This window comes from Stegostoma tigrinum, chromosome 19 (genome assembly GCF_030684315.1).
Source record: "Stegostoma tigrinum isolate sSteTig4 chromosome 19, sSteTig4.hap1, whole genome shotgun sequence".
NCBI lineage: Eukaryota > Metazoa > Chordata > Chondrichthyes > Orectolobiformes > Stegostomatidae > Stegostoma > Stegostoma tigrinum.
This window is the reverse complement of record NC_081372.1, coordinates 27,291,840-27,310,679: the sequence shown is the minus strand read 5'-3', so window position 1 is coordinate 27,310,679 and position 18,840 is coordinate 27,291,840. Positions and strand designations below refer to the sequence as shown.

At 40.8% G+C, this 18,840-nt stretch overlaps 1 protein-coding gene across 1 annotated transcript; it reads left to right on the top strand.

The window, feature by feature from the left end:
* The first annotated feature begins 16,201 nt into the window (after window positions 1-16,201).
* LOC125461368 (transcription factor Sox-18A) lies at window positions 16,202-18,525 on the top strand. The gene is made up of 2 exons (XM_048550071.2): window positions 16,202-16,580; window positions 17,138-18,525. Exons 1-2 carry the CDS (start codon window positions 16,301-16,303, stop codon window positions 17,965-17,967), a joined length of 1,110 nt encoding a protein of 369 aa, XP_048406028.1. The 5' UTR covers window positions 16,202-16,300; the 3' UTR covers window positions 17,968-18,525.
* The last annotated feature ends 315 nt before the right edge of the window (window positions 18,526-18,840 follow it).

Genomic DNA, 18,840 nt, shown 5'->3' with positions numbered 1-18,840 from the left:
ATTCTCCAAGCATCTGCAGTTCCCATTGTCACTGATACAGTATTGATCACTGCACCAGTTTTAGCCGGTGCCAAATTTCAAAGGGTCCTTGAAAGTCACCATTGATGAAAGTGATGTGTGGGCTTTGGAGCTGAGTTGTTACAGGAGGATGACTGTGGAATTGAAAGGTCAATTGATTATTTCTCAAAAAGCTCAACAGCCACAAACATTGAAAAACAGCTATTGAGTTTTGTACTGACCTTAGATGATTTTAATGTTTATGTTGCAAACAATGTATCAGAGACTGTTATGTACACCAATCATAATCCTTTGAAATTCTGGAAAGATTTAAAGAAAAGAACACCAGATTATTTCAGTGAAGTCCCATGTTACAAGCATTTAATTTACATATCGTACATGTTGTGAGTTGAGAAAATATTATTGTGGAAGCTTTAGCATGGGTTTGAAAGAAAAGTCTTTATATAAGAGAGCAACTGTAGCGTTCAATGTTGTATATTTTATTTTAAATATATATATCAACAAGGTATGGATCTAGTAATGTAATGGAGTTAAAGTTTTAAAAGAAAAAGCCATCTTTTCATAATGGTGGTTCATTTTTTTGTTAAGGGGGAAAATGTTGTGAAGTTGGGTCGAGTACATGTGGATTGGAAGACAGGAGTAAAACACTTTGTAAAATGCTGAGGGTAAAAGCAGTGTGTGGTCCCTTTAAAAGATAAAACATGAAAGAACTGTGGATGCTGTCAATCAGGAACAAAAACAAAGTTGCTGGAAAAGCTCAGCACGTCTGGCAGCATTTGTGATGAAGAAAACAGAGTTAATGTTTCGGGCCCAGTGACCCTTCCTCAGAACCAGAAAGATGAGCTTTTTTATGCTTAGAGAAAAAAAAAATCTGTAGGCAGCTTCTTGTGTGTTGCCAGGTGCACAGAGCACCTGAATTGGAACATTTGTATCAAAAGGCTCTACAGCTAGCAGGCCAAGCAGCAGTTTTGTTTTGTTGTCAAGACAGTAGGTTTTGAATTTAGCCAATTAATTTGAACTAGGCACTTAGATACCAAAAACGAATTAAATTTAACTCTGATGGTTTTGACAACATAGGACCAGTCACATAGTAAAAAATATTGATTATGTCATCAAGGATATTAAAAAGAAAAGGGGCAGCTGGGCAACAGCAGGAGAGCACACTGCCATCTGCTAGAGATAACAGCTCTCTTAGAGGAAGCATCATCTATTCACTGCAGTACCACGGTACCCTTAGCCATGGTTCCTGATAGAATTAACAGAGGACGCATTCATGGAGAAAGCATTCCCGACAGAAGATTTGACAGAGAAGGCTAAGAACATTCTGGAACACATGTAACTTGGTGTAATTCCAATAGACTATATATTTTTTTAAGTGGGGCATGTACTTATTGGAACAGATAATAAGAATCTTGTTTTAATCAGGACTAGTTAGTAGTCAAAGGGATTTATTTGGTTTGTTAATTAATTTGTGCACTGTCAGAGAGGCAGGATCAAAAACATACCTGGCCCCTCAGAGCAACCAGAAGGCCTGTTAGAAACTGTAGGATTTCCCCCTCCATCTAGTGTTAAGGAAACTTCCAAGACAGAGATAGATGCAGCTTCAATACCGCTACTGTTGGAAAATGAGGCAGAAACTCTCCCACAACAGGCTATAATCTGCTACACGTTGCACATGTCAGAATCTAAATCAGAGGAACTGAACCTGGGCGAAAACATCACAGAAAAAGCAACAAGACAAAGAGCAGGTCTATGCCCTCAGACTTGGGGTGGGAGGGATGCAGTGATTGGAACCAGGTGGATCTTGTTAACTACAAGATCCTTGATTTGGGTTGTTAACCTGGGCCAATCAGGAAGTCCTGACTGACCAATATAAACAGGAATTTGAGAATTCCCTCAGTTCGGGGGGCCTGACTCTGAGTTACTGTGCACAAGTAGATAAGGTGAGCCTCTGTGTAGCTATTTCAGGGGCTGGATTCCCAAGACAGTTGGTCAAGATGGGAGACTTCCAGATTCACACACCCTCTGGAGTGGGGAAAGAGAGGGTTTAAGCCAGTGGTTGTAGAAGCTGATAGATGGAGTCAGGCAAGCAACCCCTATATACAAATTATATACAGGTCCACAGGTTGCAACGTGGCAAGGCAGATTGGTTAAAAGACCCACATTTGTTACAACTGAGTATTAAAGATTATGCACAGGACCTCATCTTTCACACAATCTTACTTCCTCCCATTCTCTTGGCTCCATTCATCCCAAATTATACTAGTCCATGCCTCCAACCATCTCTAATAGTACTTCAAATCCTTCATGCCATCCAATCCCTTCCTCACCCATTCCCATGGTCCCTATGACCCATGTAAATTTAGTGTTAACTGATGCCATTTCTTTCCTCAAACATCCCAGTGGCCCTTTCCAGAACCTGAGCCAATTTTATGCTTGTTCAAGACAACTTGTACTCATATTTGGGGCAGCACGGTGGCTCAGTGGTTAGCACTGCAGCCTCACAGCACCAGGGACCCAGGTTCGATTCCAGCCTCAGGCGACTGTCTGTGTGGAGTTTGCACATTCTCCCCGTGTCTGGGTGGGTTTCCTCCGGGTGCTCCGGTTTTCTCCCACAGTCCAAAGATGTGCAGGCTAGGTGCATTGGCTATGCTAAATTGCTCGTAGTGTTCAGGGGTGTGTGGTTTATAGGGGGATGGGGATGGGTCTGGGTGGGATTCTACAAGGGGCAGTGTGGACTTGTTGGGCCAAAGGGCCTGTTTCCACACTGTAGGGAATCTAATCCAAGTCTCCTGTAGACATTTAGTTTGTGCTTAAATCTGTAGACATTTTCCTATCCTTTTTCTGACAAAATAGAATGTCAAGATTTCATTGTAAGTTCATACTTAGTGAAGGGGTAATAAATATTTTAAAGTAAAGTATGGCAGGTCAGAAGGCCAAGTGAATTGTACATCCTGCAGTATGTGTGAAATCCTGGATATACCATGTGTCCCAGACAAATGTACCTGCAGGATTTATCACTGGCTCTGCAAGCTTGTGGCCTGGATTCAGAACTTGAGGTACAATTTCAAAATTGGCAAATTAATAAATCTTGGAAATATTGCAAACTCGTCCTGAAAAGGAGGGCACAGATATAATGTAATTGACAAAAGAATGAGTGAGGGCTTGAGGAAAATCTCTGAATGGTTAAAATCTGCAATTCACTGTTGGGAAGATGAAGGAGAGAATTTCAATCAAGGTATTTAAGGGGGAATTGGACTATTCTCTGCAAATGAAGGTGGTGTAGTGTTACAGGGTGAAGGCAAGAATATAGCATATTGTGAATGGTTCCTTCAGGGAGCCAGTACAAGCATAAAAACATAGAAACATGTAAAATAGTAGCAGAATTAGGCCATTCAACTGGTCAGTTCTACTCCACCATGCACCACGATCATGGCTAGTCATTCCACTCAAGATTCTATTCCTGCCTTCAGCCCATACCCTTGGATCCCTTTTGCCCTGACAATTGTGTCCAACTTTGTATTGAAAACATTCAAGTTTTGGGCCTCAACTACTTTCTGTGGTGGGGAATTCCACAGGCTCACTACTCTGGGTGATATTTTTCTCCCCATCTCAGTTCTAAATGGCCCACTTCCTATCCTTAAACTGTGACCCCTTGGTTCTGGGCTCCCCACTCACTGGGAACATCCTTCCTGCATTTATCCTGTTCAGCCCTGTCAGTGTTTGAAAAGTTTCTCTGAGATGTCCCTTCATTCTTCTGAATTCCAGTGACATAATCCTAACTGATCCAATCTCTCTTTATAAGTCAGCCTAACAGCCCAAACAAGATGGGTCAAATGGTGTCCCCGCTGTGCTGTAATTATTGTATAATTCAATAAGCTGGATAATGACAGACTTCAACAAGGCACTGACAGGTTGACAGACTAGGAAAACATGTGGCAAATAAAATTGAATGCAGAGAGGTGTGAAGTGAGAATGAACTAAAGTAATTGTACAACAAAGAAGTACAATTTTAAAGCTGGTTCAGGAATAGAGAGATATGGGGTACAGATCATTGAAAGTGGAAGGGCAAGTTGAGAAAATGACGAAAAAGAAATGTGATTTGGTTAAGTTATATTATTTGATTTTGTGCTACTTCTTGTCTTGTGAACAACATGTTTGAAAACAACTTGAGGAAGTTGGTTTCATATGTAAAGAAAAATACAGAGTTAACTCTTCAGGTCTATGAAATATCACGGACCTAAATATTAACCCTATTGTCTCTGTACATCCTGTCTGATGTACTACTTCCAGAATTTCCATCCTTATTTCAAATTTCCAACCTCTGCAGTAGTTGTTTGCTCAGTAATTTGTTTGTTTAGTTGTTTTTTCTTTAAACATGCTTCAAATGTTTGCTTGATTTTAGATTAGTTGATTAAATATTTGATTGTTGAAGAATTTAATTGGTTATATGAGATAATAACCCACACTTTTCAGATCTGCAATGGCCTAAAAGGGGATAACACAACTTATGATGCCAAAGGCTTACTGTAAAGACAAGTGCAATATTGGGTTGGGGCAAGAGGGTTGACTCCAGAAATGGGATGGGTTTCAGTTGGGTGGAAACCAGAAAGGTTAAAATTGCTGCAACCCAAACAAAGCACGCCTCAAACACGCCCAATTTTATTGTTCATCAAATTGGGACAGTGATTGGCTTCCAACCTTCTCCCAGATAGTGGGTTACTCATTTAAATATTTTAATGTTGCTGTGCCTCAGATTCTCATGGGCTACATCACCCTTGACCAGAGTGATTTCCAAAGAACAGAAGCTTCCTTTTTTCCCTTAGCCCCCACCAAAACACCCTCCCTACCCCCCCAAACAAATTTTGTTAACCTGTAAATGATAAGATACCTTCTCACTAGAATCAAATATGCTCCCAATATATTCATTATCTGTGATTTCCTTTTCTTACTCATGTCCTCTATAAAATCCCTGTGACCTTCTTCTCACCTCACCCAATTTCTTCAAATCCCTCATTAATCATCTTCTTATACATCCAATTCCAGGCCTTTCACATGATCCTTTTCTCTGATAATGGGAACTGCAGCTGCTGGAGAATCCAAGATAACAAAGTGTGGAGCTGGATGAACACAGCAGGCCAAGCAGCATCTCAGGAGCACAAATGCTGATGTTTTGGGCCTAGACCCTTCATCAGAGAGGAGGATGGGGAGAGGGTTCTGAAATAAATAGGGAGAGAGGGGGAGGCGGACCAAAGATGGAGAGAAAAGAAGATAGGTGGGGAAGTAGGGAGGGGATAGGTCAGTCCAGGGAAGACGGACAGGTCAAGGAGGTGGGATGAGGTTAGTAGGTAGGAAATGGAGGTGCGACTTGAGGTGGGAGGAAGGGATGGGTGAGAGGAAGAACAGGTTAGGGAGGCGGGCACAGGCTGGGCTGGTCTTGGGATGCAGTGGGGGGGAGGGGACGAACTGGGGTGGTTTTGGGATGAGGTGGGGGAAGGGGAGATTTTGAATCTGATGAAGTCCACATCGATACCATTACAGGAACAGCAACTCATATTCTGCTTGGGAACCCTGCAGCCCAATGGTATCAATGTGGCCTTCACCAGCTTCAAAATATCCCCTCCCCCCACTGCATCCCAAAACCAGCCCAGCCTGTCTCTGCTGCCCTAACCTGTTCTTCCTCTCACCCATCCCTTCCTCCCATCTCAAGCCGCATCTCCATCTCCTACCTACTAACCTCATCCCACCTCCTTGACGTGTCCGTCTTCCCTGGACTGACCTATCCCCTCCCTACCTCCCCACCTATACTCTCCTCTCCACCGATCTTCTTTTCTCTCCATCTTCGGTCCGCCTCCCCCTCTCTCCCTATTTATTCCAGAACCCTCACTCCATCCCCCTCTCTGATGAAGGGTCTCGGCCCGAAACGTCAGCTTTTGTGCTCCTGAGATGCTGCTGGGCCTGCTGTGTTCATCCAGCTACACATTTTATTATCCTTTTCTCTGATCCTTGATGTCATTGGCTGTTTCAAAGATATCTTTATCTCCTTCCCTGATCACTCCAAGCCCCTTAATTGATGTGATTGCTCCAAAATCCCCATCTCTTCAGCCATCCCTATTATCTCCCTAACCCTGATCCATTCTTTCCCTTGCCTGATGCCATGGCCTAACAGGCTTATAGCTATCTGGCTTCTGCCTGACTCCATGCAGACAATACAAAAATAGCAAATAAATCTTATCTTTAAATTAGTCTGAAGATTAGGGAAAGCGGGTATTAGCCTTGCATTCCTAAGCACACCCCCAACCTCTGATAAAATTAAGCCCATCTAATATTTGATATCCCCAAAGTTAAAAACTTTCAAGATTATTTCCATGAACCGAACCTCCTTCACAAATGGAAGATACACCAAAAAAAGTGAGAGATGAGAATGTAACACCACAACTAGAAGAACACGGGTTCCCCTGTCAGTCACTCACCATTTTGACTTAGAAATATATTGTCATTCCTGAAATGCCACTGGGTCTAAATCCTGGCACTCCCTCCCCAACAGTTAGGGATGGGCATACATACTGGCCCAGCTGGTAAAGCTCACAACCCATGAAGGAATTTTAAAAAAGTATTGTGTAAATTACCAGTTTGCTCTTCCCACATGTACAAGATGTTGAACCTAGCCCCTCATTTATAGATGCCATAAGTTAACACCAGAGAATAACGTACCATCAATTTTGTATATTTGTGATGTCCTTAAAAAAAATACATATGACCAAAGTAGAGTTCAGAGGTGAGTTGTTTTTCTCTATCTTACGCTAGTTAGGCAAAATTCGATTTTACCAGAAGGAGAATGCAGTTAACTTAAACCCAATTTATACTGGATAAATTGTCTAACAATTTGACGTTGCATGACAGCCTGAAAACCAAAACTTCTGCACCAGTACTATGGTGTGTCATTGTCCAGGCAAGCTGTCTCATGTCTTTTCAAAGTCAGGTTACAAAAATGTTATGTTCTTACAGCTACAAATTGTAATCTGATTACTAGAAGCTGGATTGACATTAACAAAACAAAATTGTTCAGTAATTTTTAACTGGAACAATTGAAAAGGAAGTGGAGCGGGGTAATATCAGCTGTAATACGGAAGCATATATATCTCTGCATGGATGAGCAAAGTTGCACAAATTGACATGTTCCCACTCATTTGTCCTGTGAAGGGCTTTCCATTGTGTTGTAGGTTACATGACAAATTTTTGTACTGGATTTTTATGACTTCTCAATTTCATGTAAGGTGCTTCAAACTGAAGAATTCTCGATACTTCTTTATTTACATAAACTTGCTTTGGTGTGTGGTGTTGCTGTGGTTCAACCTATCCTGTTCGAGCACTGAGTCACTTATTTGGATCATTTTCAAAACTGGCAGCGTTCAGACTTGAGCAACAAAGGTTCAGTAGAAATATGGTTCACCTTCTTTGCATTGACAATTTCATAATGCATTTGGCCTACCATAATGTTTCTAACACCAGGGACTGAAGGTTTACATAGAAACATCGAAAATGGGTACACAAGTAGGCCAGTCAGACCTTTTAGCTTGCTCTGCTGTTCAATATGACGTGTGATCACCCAAATCAATTCCTTGTTCCCATTTTTGCCACAGACCTTTTGATCCCTTTAACCTTAAGAACTATATCTAACTCCTCTTTGAAAATATTCAAATGATGTTTTGTCTTCAACTACTTTCTGCAGCAAAGATTTCCACAAGCTCATTACACACTGGGTAAAGAAATTTCTCCTCAATTTCAGCCCTAAATGGTCTATCCTGTATCTTTTGACTGTGATCCTTTGTTCTGTATTCCACAGTCTATGGAAAGATCCTTTCCACAATTATCCTGTCTAGTCCTGTTTGAATTTTATAGATTTCTAAGAGATCTCACCTCATTCTTCACTCCTAACTGATATAGTCCTAACTGATCCAGTCTCTCTTCATAAGTCAGCCCTGTCATTCCAGGAATCAGTCTAATAATCGCTTGTTGCAGTTGCTGCATAGGCAGATTATCCTTCCTCAGACAAGGAGATGACAAACTACACACAGTATTCCAGTCTTACCAAAGACCTGTACAGTTGCAGCAAGGCAGCCTTGTTCCTGTACTCTAAGCCACTTTCAAAGTTTAGCAGCTGTAACTTTTAACAGCAGCTCAATAACTACTTTTGCATTGTGTTGAAAGCCAATTGCTACATGATACTGTGGTTGGAAATTAAACCATCCCTGTATAAAGTGCAGTTTCCATGGGGAAAACTCTAAAGCATTTTTATAATTTTTCAGTTCGTTGCTGTGCAGGTAACTCCACGGCCCTGTCCATGCAGACCTGGAAAGTTCACGAGACACTTTAAGTGTTCCTGGACTGGGAAATCATGGGTTGTGATAAAAAGATTGGATCATGAGAGAATTCTCCATTTTCATTCTGGTAAACCAACTAAATGCTGTGATAATTTGGACATCTGGAAGGTAATTTGGAGAATCCCTGGCCATGATGGGCACAAGGCCATGAATACATGTTGGCTGCTTGTATCTAATAATGAAAAGAGATTTTTCTTTATACTGCGAATGGTTAGGATATGGAATTCACCACCACAGGCATGTTTTGGCAGATAGCTTAATTGATTTCAAAAGAAAATGAGACAAACACATGGCAACAGAAAATGCGGGCACAATATCAAAAGGATGAGCTGAAGGAGATGAATAAGGGAGAAGAAAGATATGGGACAATGTTTTGCAAAGACCAGCACAAACAATTGGGCCAAATAGCCTGCTTTTGTGTTGTATATTGTCTGCAGCGCTGGTTTGGAATAGGAGTCAGGTAGCATGCACCTGATGCCATCTGTAAATGCCACTTAAAGAGAGCCAAGAAGCTGAAGAGGAACATCCTTTTGTTGGCCACCGTATAGACATGTTAACAGTTGTGCAAAAGTGTTAATGCACTGCCCATTTTCTACTCTTGATACAATTTAATCATATGAAGGTCGACTTTGTTGGAGTTTCATGCATTAATCAAAGTCACCTGATATAAAATTGAGCATGGAGTCAGAATAGTGTGAGATTCCATGTAAATTTGAATAAATTGATAGAAGAACTCAATGGGAGGTACAATACTCCCAAAGCAACTCGTGAATTTTCTCGGTTTAGCAACATGCACTGTATATTTAATGTTGTGAAACATATGAACTGGTTTTATTGTGTGCATACCGTTGTATGGGTATTGTATCCACAATTTATTTTGAGGAATGCAAACTACCATGGGTCAACCCAAGCGACCTTATTGTCATTTTATAGGTACTTCTTGTTATGATGTTAGTTTTATTGTTAGTTTTAATCCATCCTCACTTTAATTATGTCAGGATAGCCGAGTTCTTAATTTTAGAAAAATAATAAGTTCACTTTAAATGTAACCAGGCGCAATTTCACAGGGTTGCCGTGGATTGGAGAAGCCCCGCCCTTCGCTCTGAACATTGCATGGAACGGGCAGGGACCGCCTCCTGCGTTTAGTAGCCAGGAGAGTGAAGTATCTTTTGCTTGATGCCTATGATTATTAAATGAGAAACTGCACAACTAAGTGATTACTGATACATTAAATTCTCCACCCATGTTACAAATAACTCGTGGCCACTTAAAATCAACGTGCGAAACTGTGTTTACAATTTAAAATTCCTTGAAAACAAATACTGCACTGACACCGCCTCATCCACAGTTTGGACTCGAGTGTAACTCTGACTCCAGCATCAGCAGTTCGTACTATCTCTTGGATACAAGTGTTACTTCTTAAACTATGAATATTAAGAGCTGCACCAAAGCAGTTGTCTTTCAGTTAAAGATCAAGATATCTTGACGTAAATTTGAGTAAAACTGCAATTTATAGATTTTGTTCACAGAAGATGATAATTGCACCGCAGATATAGAGGAAAAAGAAACAAGGCGAAAGATGTTTTATTATTTTTTTCTTTGTAATTATTCAGTTCAATTACTTAAGTTGTTAAATTAATTGATAATTGCTCCGTACACACATATAAATATGAATAAAACTTATGTCTTTACGAACAAAGAGCTTGATTAAATTTGGTGTTCCAATGTAATAAAAACTCATTTAAGTCAAAGATTTAAAATTTCTGGTGTATTTGCTTTCTGAATAGTTATTTAGAAACGCAAACAATTAATAGAAAAAATGGAAGAAACGCAGATTACTTGCCTAACATGGGAACAGAAAGACGCTTTCTGGATTGAACTAAATTTAGTTGGAAGTATATGGAACACTGCTTAAACATTAACCAGTTCTTATCAGCATTTGTTATTAAATAGGATAAAAAAGTAGGCGGAGGATTTTTAACCACTAACATAATGACCGTCAACTGTTAATGCGATTTAGAAGTCTGAGAGCCAATTTACACCTCAACCCTAAGCGTTTGCAAGACTAATAAGCTTGAAAATGGGACGCTTTATCTTTAAAATCGGAACTTATTGCGAAACAGAAACTTTCCAACATTCTTCGTTGCCGTTGCCCAAAACCAAATTTCTTACCAAGCGACATTGCGGTGGGGGTGTGCTATCAACTGATTCAAGTATTAACAACCGAAATGATGAATTGTCCCCTCGATTGGCATGTCAACAGTTTTATTAAAATCATTATGAACATTTCCGAATGATCAGAATTAAGGACACGCTAAAATGGAAAAGCAGCGTTGTGCACTAAGGTTTCCTTCACCGGAAGGTGGGTTTGAAAAATTCCAAATGTACAAATTATACTATTTGGGTACGAAAGGGAACAATTTTCTTTTTTGATCGATTAGTAATGCTCCCACACTGGAGTCAGACAGTTGTGCTTTAAACTGTAGACAGGATTTGAGCGCATATTCTCGGTTTGTAGTACTCAGGAAATGCAATTCTCTGTGCTATATAGAAGCTTGCTGAAGTGTGCGTGAAAGATTACGACAGCAAGGCGCTATGCGCCAATTGATAACCAGGTATCGTCAATCAAGTCTAGGTCAATTTAACTAGTTATTGTCTTATTGCTGTTTCTGGGACATTCCCCTGTGCAAACTGGCTATGTTTATAGAGAATATCCTAACGGTGCCTGGGTTTCCGATGTATATATTGTTTAGGAGAAAATGTGCCATGCAACATCAACATCTTTAGCTAGCCCTGTACTCAGATTACAATTTGGGCAGTCCAATAAGCCCCTAAATATTAAAGCATTTCAATCCATATCTGCGCACACTTACTTATTTGTAACTGTGAATAAGGAGAAATATGCCATAAAAGGTTCTTCGAACTGATACAATAAAATATGACATCCTGAATGCCTTCAGCAGAGAGCAGCAGAGTGGACAGGTAGCAAGAGTCACCGGAAGTTCATAGGAAAAAAAGAATCCATGTGGCTGCCTGTCTTCAGAAGCAAATCCGGAAGCTCAGGAACAGAATGGTCAGATTTCAGGCAGAACTCCAGGCCTCTGAATAAGACTAGTAGGTTGGAGGGGTGTTGAAGGAGTAAAATCACTGGAGGTTCTCCACTCCACAAGATGGGAGCATGGAACTGTCTCTAATCAGGAATGAGTACTCAGAATGTCAATTGGAAATAGCAAGAAGTGCAGATGCTGGAGTCAGAGTCAATACAGTGTGTACCTGGAAGGGTCCTGGCCTGAAACATCGACTTTCCTGCTTCTCTGATGGTGCCTGACCTCCTGTGTTCCTCCAGTCCACACTGTATTGACTCAGAATGTCAAGTAGCAGAAGCACAAATGCAGATTTGAGAGGACGACCTAACACTAAAAGCCAGGGCTGGTACAGCCAAGGGGCACCTCATCAACATGACAGGTTGTGCAGGGCAGTTAGTGCAAGGATGTGACCACAGATCTTGCTGGGAGGAGATGCTCTTTCCCATGGTAGGGGAGTCCAGAACTAGACATTGGAGGTTTAGGGTGAGAGGGGAAAAAAATTAAAAGCACTTGAGGGTCAACATTTTCATGCAGAGGAAGGTGTGTGTATGGAATAAACTGCTAGAGGAGATGGTGGAGACTGGTACCATTACAATATTCAAAAGGTAACTGGAGTACTTGAGAAGGAAAGGTTTAGAGGGATGTAGAGCAAATGCTGGCAAAAAGGACTATATCAATTCAGGATATCTGGTTAGCATGGATGAGTTAGATCTATAAAAGGTCTATTTCCTTGCTCTGTGACACCCTGACTCTAACCAAGCAACTGTGAAAATAAGAAAAATATCTGTGTTATTCATACATCTAAATCTCAGGGCCAAATGTTAAATCCATACCCCCCAATTTAGTTACTGTTATTTTATGGGCACAGTGCATTATCATAAGTTCACACCGAAGATGGGTGGTCTCACTTTCATTGTACACTGCTAGGTAATGACGTTTCTCTATGGCATCTGGGCTGACATTTAGACAGGTCTGTTGAAATAAGCAAGTGACTTTCAAAGTTTATAAAGGAGCAAATGAAGCAAACAACTCATTGAACCTACAATCTGATAAATAGTATTTTTTTTCAAATAATTTGTTGTTGTTTAACACCAAGGTAACTATTGTGTTAAGAATCATAGAATGACTGCAACACAGAAATAGGCCATACAACCAATCATGCCTGGCTCTCTGCAGGAGCAATTCATCTCATCCCTCTCCCCAAACTTTTCTCCATTGTGCATGCTTCCTTTTCTGTTAACAGTCAAATTACATTTTGAATACTTTGATCGAAACTTCCTCCACTATACATTCATACAGTGCATTCCAGGTCCCAACCACTTGCTGTGTAGAAATGTTTTTATTTTCTTGTGATGCCATTGTTTCATCTGTCAATTATCTTAAGTTTGGGTTTTTGATCCTTCCAACAATGGGAATTTTTATTCCCTCTCTGTCAAGATCTCTCATGATTTGAATATTAATGTTCTCTCAATTTCTCTTCTCCAAGTAAAAAATTCCCAACTTTTCCAAATTATCTATGTTACTGAAGTTCTCCTCCCTGGAACTATATTGTGAATCTATTCTGATCATGCTGTAAGATTTTAATTTTTTTTATCTGTCAGATCCCTCCTGATGTGCAATGTAAAGATTTGGAGGCAAATCTCCAGCTGAAGATGCACCAGCACTTTATACATGCTTAACATAACCTCCTCATGTTTTTACTTAATGCCCCATTAATAAAACAGAGGCCTGTATGTTTTATTAATCAACATCAACCTATTCTGCTACCTTCAATAATTCATATACATATACACTTAGTTTTCACTACTCATGAAATCCTATTAGAATGATACCCTTTAGTATGATCTCTCCATCTCCTCCTTTTAGTGAATTGAATAACTCCACAATTTTCTGCATTAATTTTGTCCTTTTCGAAGTTCTGCACTATCTTTCTTGCAGGTCACAATATTTGCAAGTTTTGTAACATCTGCAATTATTGAAACCGTGCCCAGTACACCAAGGTATTTGTCATTTAAATATATTTCAGCAACAGCAGAAGTCCGCTCATTGATTCTTGGATAACTTCATTATAAACGTTCCCCTAATCTGGAAAGAAACATACATTAACTCTGTCATTCAATCGATGTTGGTACTGTACCTTTTACTCCACAAGCTCCATCATTGCTCATAAATCTGTTGTGAGGTATTGTATTAATTTCCTTTTGGAAGCCCATGTACAATACATCAAAACATTCCCTTCATAAACTCTTTATTACCTCATCAAAAAACTCCAGCAAGTTAAACATGATTTGCTCTTAACAATTCTATTTGGGCTTTTCTTATTGAACCTTTATTTGTCCCAGTGACTACTATTTTGTCGTTAAGCAATCACTCTCAGCTTCCTTCAGGCACATGTGATGTGAAAAGTCTGTGTTGAGGTTTATGATGTTTATCAACATCTCACCAAAACAATTTCTCGTATTTATCCATCTCTATTTAGAGAAATACATACTTGATACTAAAATAGCAACTTCTAGAAGGTTTATTTGTAACAAGTCTAATCTTCTTGAACAATAGGATATTTAAAGATAAAAAGATTGTTTGTAACAAATGTCTTTGCTCCACATTCAGTATATGCCATAAGACTAATAGCTCAGTTTACAATATCACTCCCTATAAGTTGGATTTTTTTTTCTCAGTTCAAGCCCAAATCATGGATTTAATTTCTTTAATTTAAGCTAACATTTCAGACCAGCACTGAGTATAGCTGGATGATAGGTAATTTTAAGGAATTGAAGCCCACCTCCTTATTTGCAGAGATCGCATACGTTCTGATCATCTTCCAATGTTGCTGAAAACAAATGCTCTGGCTATTGAATGAACTCCCAGAATTTAAGGCATTGCTGTGCAGAAATTGACTAAGAAAAGAATTACACAATGGTTATAACAGCAAGAGACCATTCAGCTTATCATGTCCATGCCATCACTTTGCAAGAGTAATTCAACTTGTCTCATTTGCCCTGCTTTAGCTTTTCCTTCTGGTGAGAAAGCAATGTGATTCTATTTGGAGAGCAAACAAGAATTGAAAGAGACTTTCCTCCACTACACTCTCATTTTCCAACTGCTCGCACTCTATGTAAAAATGTTTTCCTTTATATTGCCATTGTCCCTCTGGCCAATCACCTTCAGCAGAAGGAACCCATTAATTGTGAATCATTTGGAAACACACTGTGCATGGAGCTTCATTAAGATATTAGGAAGAATTGGAGGAAAGGCCATCCAGGGTTTGATTTACTTTACCAATTACTGACAATTTGTCAGAGGAAGTATTCAAATCAACAATTTTAATTTGCTGAGGGAGGTTTTTGCAAAGCCACTTCCCAGCTTGTAAGGCTAGTCAAACTCCAGAATGTTGGTTATATTTGAAAAGCTGCCTTGCTTGAAATTGTACCTCCACAGTCACTATCTCAAGGCTGACTTATAACACTTTGGATTGTCTTTTATCTCTTACAGAAAGGTATAGTCAAATGTGGATGGATGGCTGGTCATCCAGAGCTAGAGGGCTTGAATACAAGAGCAGAGATACACTGCTGAGGCTGTATAAGGCACTAGTCAGATTGCATTTGGAATATTGTGAGCAGTTTTAGGCTCATATCAAAGGAAGGACTTGCTGGCATTGGAGTAGGTCCAGATAAGGTTCACAAGAATAATCTCAGGGATGAAGAGCTTTCATATCGGTATCTGTACTGGAGTTTAGAAGGATGAGTGAGAATCCAACTGAAACTTACACAATGCTGAGATGACTGGATTGAGTGGACACGGAGAAGATGTTTCCACTAGCAGGGCAGACTAAGACCCAACAGCACACAAGTGAAGGGATAGCCTTTATAACTGAGATGAAGAGGAGTTTCTTAAGCTACAGGATGGTGAATCTGTGGAACTCATTGCTGCATGGTGTAGTTAAGTTTATTTCAGACAGAAATAGTTTCTTAATTGTTAAGGGGATAAGTGTTATAGGGACAAGACAGAAGAATGGCTCTGAGAAACATATTAGTAATGATTGAATGGTGGAGGAGACTTGATGGGCTGAATAGCCTAACTCTGCTCCTATATTATACGGTTTGTGATGCAGAGATGCCAATGTGGGTCCAATTCCTGCACAGCTTACCATGAAGGACCCTCCTCAGCCACTCCCTGAGGTGTGGCGGCCCTCAGTTAAACCAACACTAGTCATCTCACTCTTTAATAAGACAGCAACTTAACTAAGACAGTCCCTTAATTACATCCCACTCAGCACATTAGCTGGAGGTTAATAGCATAATGTCATTTCTACTGCTTTTAGGGGACTTGGATCACAATTCGAGCCTTTTCAATATTGAGCTTAATTTTCTTAGCCTGAATGCTATTTCATCATGGGGTATCTCGCCATTGTAACCTCGCCAACTATGGCCATTACTTTTGGGGAGAAAAACAGTTGTGATAGCAATTGAGGGTGTTCTACTCATTTGAGGACTTTGTGTATTACAACCACCCCATTGCGAGCTCGCCATCATCTCACTGTCCAAGGAGCCACCTTGAGGAATATTGCGGAGCAATATCATTCGTTTGTAGGTTAAAATCCCCGCCTCTCTCCAACGTGCTTTTGGTATGATTGGTGAAGATACGCCTCCTGACTCCTGATTGGTGCTGCAACTGTATATTTGCACTTGCAACGGATACACCAGGAACAGAAGTTTCTGACCCAGATTTAAACCGTAATTGTGACTGACAGAGAAATCTGCCCGTTCGAAAGCAGCAGGCTGTAAGCTGTCAGATCGAAGTGTTTTGGCTGGAATGAGTATTTCTGAGGCCGATTTCTGCGTTGTAGAGGATTCGCAGCCCGGGGGCTCTGGCTTGGAAACGGCCGTTTCTCCATGGGCTCAGTCCCAGAGCCCTGCCTCTCAAACCCGACTTACATCAGCTCAACCCGCGGCTAAATCAGAAGGCAAGGCAGAGGGGGAATCACGGATTCGGCGCCCCATGAACGCGTTCATGGTCTGGGCGAAAGACGAAAGGAAAAGGCTGGCCCAACAAAACCCTGATCTGCACAATGCAGTGTTAAGTAAAATGCTCGGTAAGTAGAGAGCATCAATTCTCGTAGTGAGAGCAGTTCCATCTTCGGGGGGTGGGGGGTGTGTGGTGCGTGGGAGGTTTTTAAAACAAAATCCAGTAAAATCACCAGCATGTGTGTGCAATTTAATAGTGGATCCTGACTAGGTAAGGACATGGAATCAAAAGACGATCGGCTAACATAACCCGAAATTAAGGTGCGACTGCCTCAAAAACTCCTGAAAGTCTTTTTGTCCTTTAGTGCGAAGGATCTCAAAGTGAATTGTGTTTAAAACAATTGAGGAAGGGTCACTCAACCGAAACGCTAAATCTGATTTCTCGCCCCAGAAGCTGCCGAACCTGCCGAGCTTTTCCAGCAATTATTTCCCCCTTGTTCAAAACAACTTGGCTTTTCCCAAACCATTTTTAGCAAATCTTTCTCGAATGAACTTATTTTGTTCTGAAAGTGTCTGATCGGCCACCCCACTGTAAATTTGACGCTTTCAATGTATATTGAGTTGCGCCCTGCTCTCTGGGACTTCACTCTGTGCCAACTTGATGTTTGTGTTTGTGACCTCGCAGGACAGTCGTGGAAATCCCTTCCCTTTGACGAGAAGCGTCCCTTTGTGGAAGAGGCTGAGAGACTCCGTGTCCAGCACTTGCAAGACCATCCCAACTACAAATACCGACCTCGCCGGAAGAAACAGAGCAAGAAAGTCAAACGAATCGAGAGTAATCTGCTGGCCCAGACCCACAGCTCCGGCCTCAGGAACAGCCACGGAGTTTGTGGTGATAACTTCCCCAGGGGTCAGCATGAAGGGAGACACTCCGGCCAACACCAACTTCCTCCCCTCTGTCACTACACTGAGCTGCACGGTATGGCCTCGGAGTTCGACAACTATGGGCTGCCCACTCCGGAGATGTCCCCCTTGGACGTGTTGGATCCAGTGTTCTTTCCATCGCACATACACGAAGACGGCAGCGTCCCTTACAGGAACTACCAGCATCAGCACATAGACTACAGCCGCGAGAAAGCAGGCGCCCTGTCCTACTCCGAGCAAATCTCTGCCAATGTGGCCGAACTGGTTCGGAACCCACAGCATCTGTACTACAGCCAGCTGTGCCCCTCAGGCCAGGGCGGGGTGGCTGCTCACCTGGGCCAACTCTCGCCTCCTCCTGAAGGCGACGTGGAACACTTGGCTCCAACTGAGTTTTGGACAGATGTTGATCGGAGCGAGTTCGACCAATATTTAAATCTAGCAAGGACTCGTCTGGATGCCCCTGGGCAAACCTTTCCAGTCTCTCTGTCGAAACTGAACCCGAGAGGTGTGTCTTGCGAGGAGAGCAGTTTCATTTCAGCACTGTCGGATGCCAGCAATGCGGTCTATTACAGTGCCTGCCTCTCTGGCTAATTCAAGCCGGTTAAGTCTGTAATTTGTTTATCATTTTTTTAAAAAATTTTTTTAAAAACAAAATATTTTAAACTGTGTTATAGTGACCATGTATACGCTTCTAACTCAACCAAAGTTTCCGGAAATCACTGGTTGGCTTCCGATTTTAGCCGAGCGGGAAATAAAATGAACCAGAAATTGATAAGTCGCTGGTTGGAAAAACAAATGAGATGGAATTTTTTTGATGTCGGAAGCACACTCGTATTAAAAACGGAAATGTATTAGTCAGGGATCATTCCAAATAGAATATCCTGTTTAGTAAGCCTTTATGTAGCAGCACGTACAAAATGTGATCAGACTACTTTTGATTAAAATCCGAAAGAACATGTAAATGTTGAAGTTTTCTGGAACTGCTTTCAGCGTTTTGTAGATACACGATGCTATTTTAGTGCTTTGATAACTCTTCACAAATTTTATAAATGTATAACCTTGATTAAGGCTCAGATCACTTCTGTAAATAGTGAATTCTGTTCTAATTGCATTTTGTAAATCTGTTAATAAAAACTTCTATTTAATACATTTAAATTTGTAACTTCCTTTTTTTAAGAAAAATGTCCACTTTTGTGTTCTGAATCCTAACATCAGGAGCCAACAGGTAACTTCTGTAAATATAGACTATTTACAGGAGCACACTTTTTGCACATTTCTCACATTATCGTTTTGCTGGCATTACATATACTTTCTAGCTCTTGTTAGCCTGAGAACTTGTATTGCAAAGGAATTTAAAATCTGTACTTTTTACTGAAATTGATTTTTATTATGTTCAAGCATTTTGTACTTGCTTTATTCGGTACCTCATACCTCCAATCACACAATGACTGACTAACTGGGACC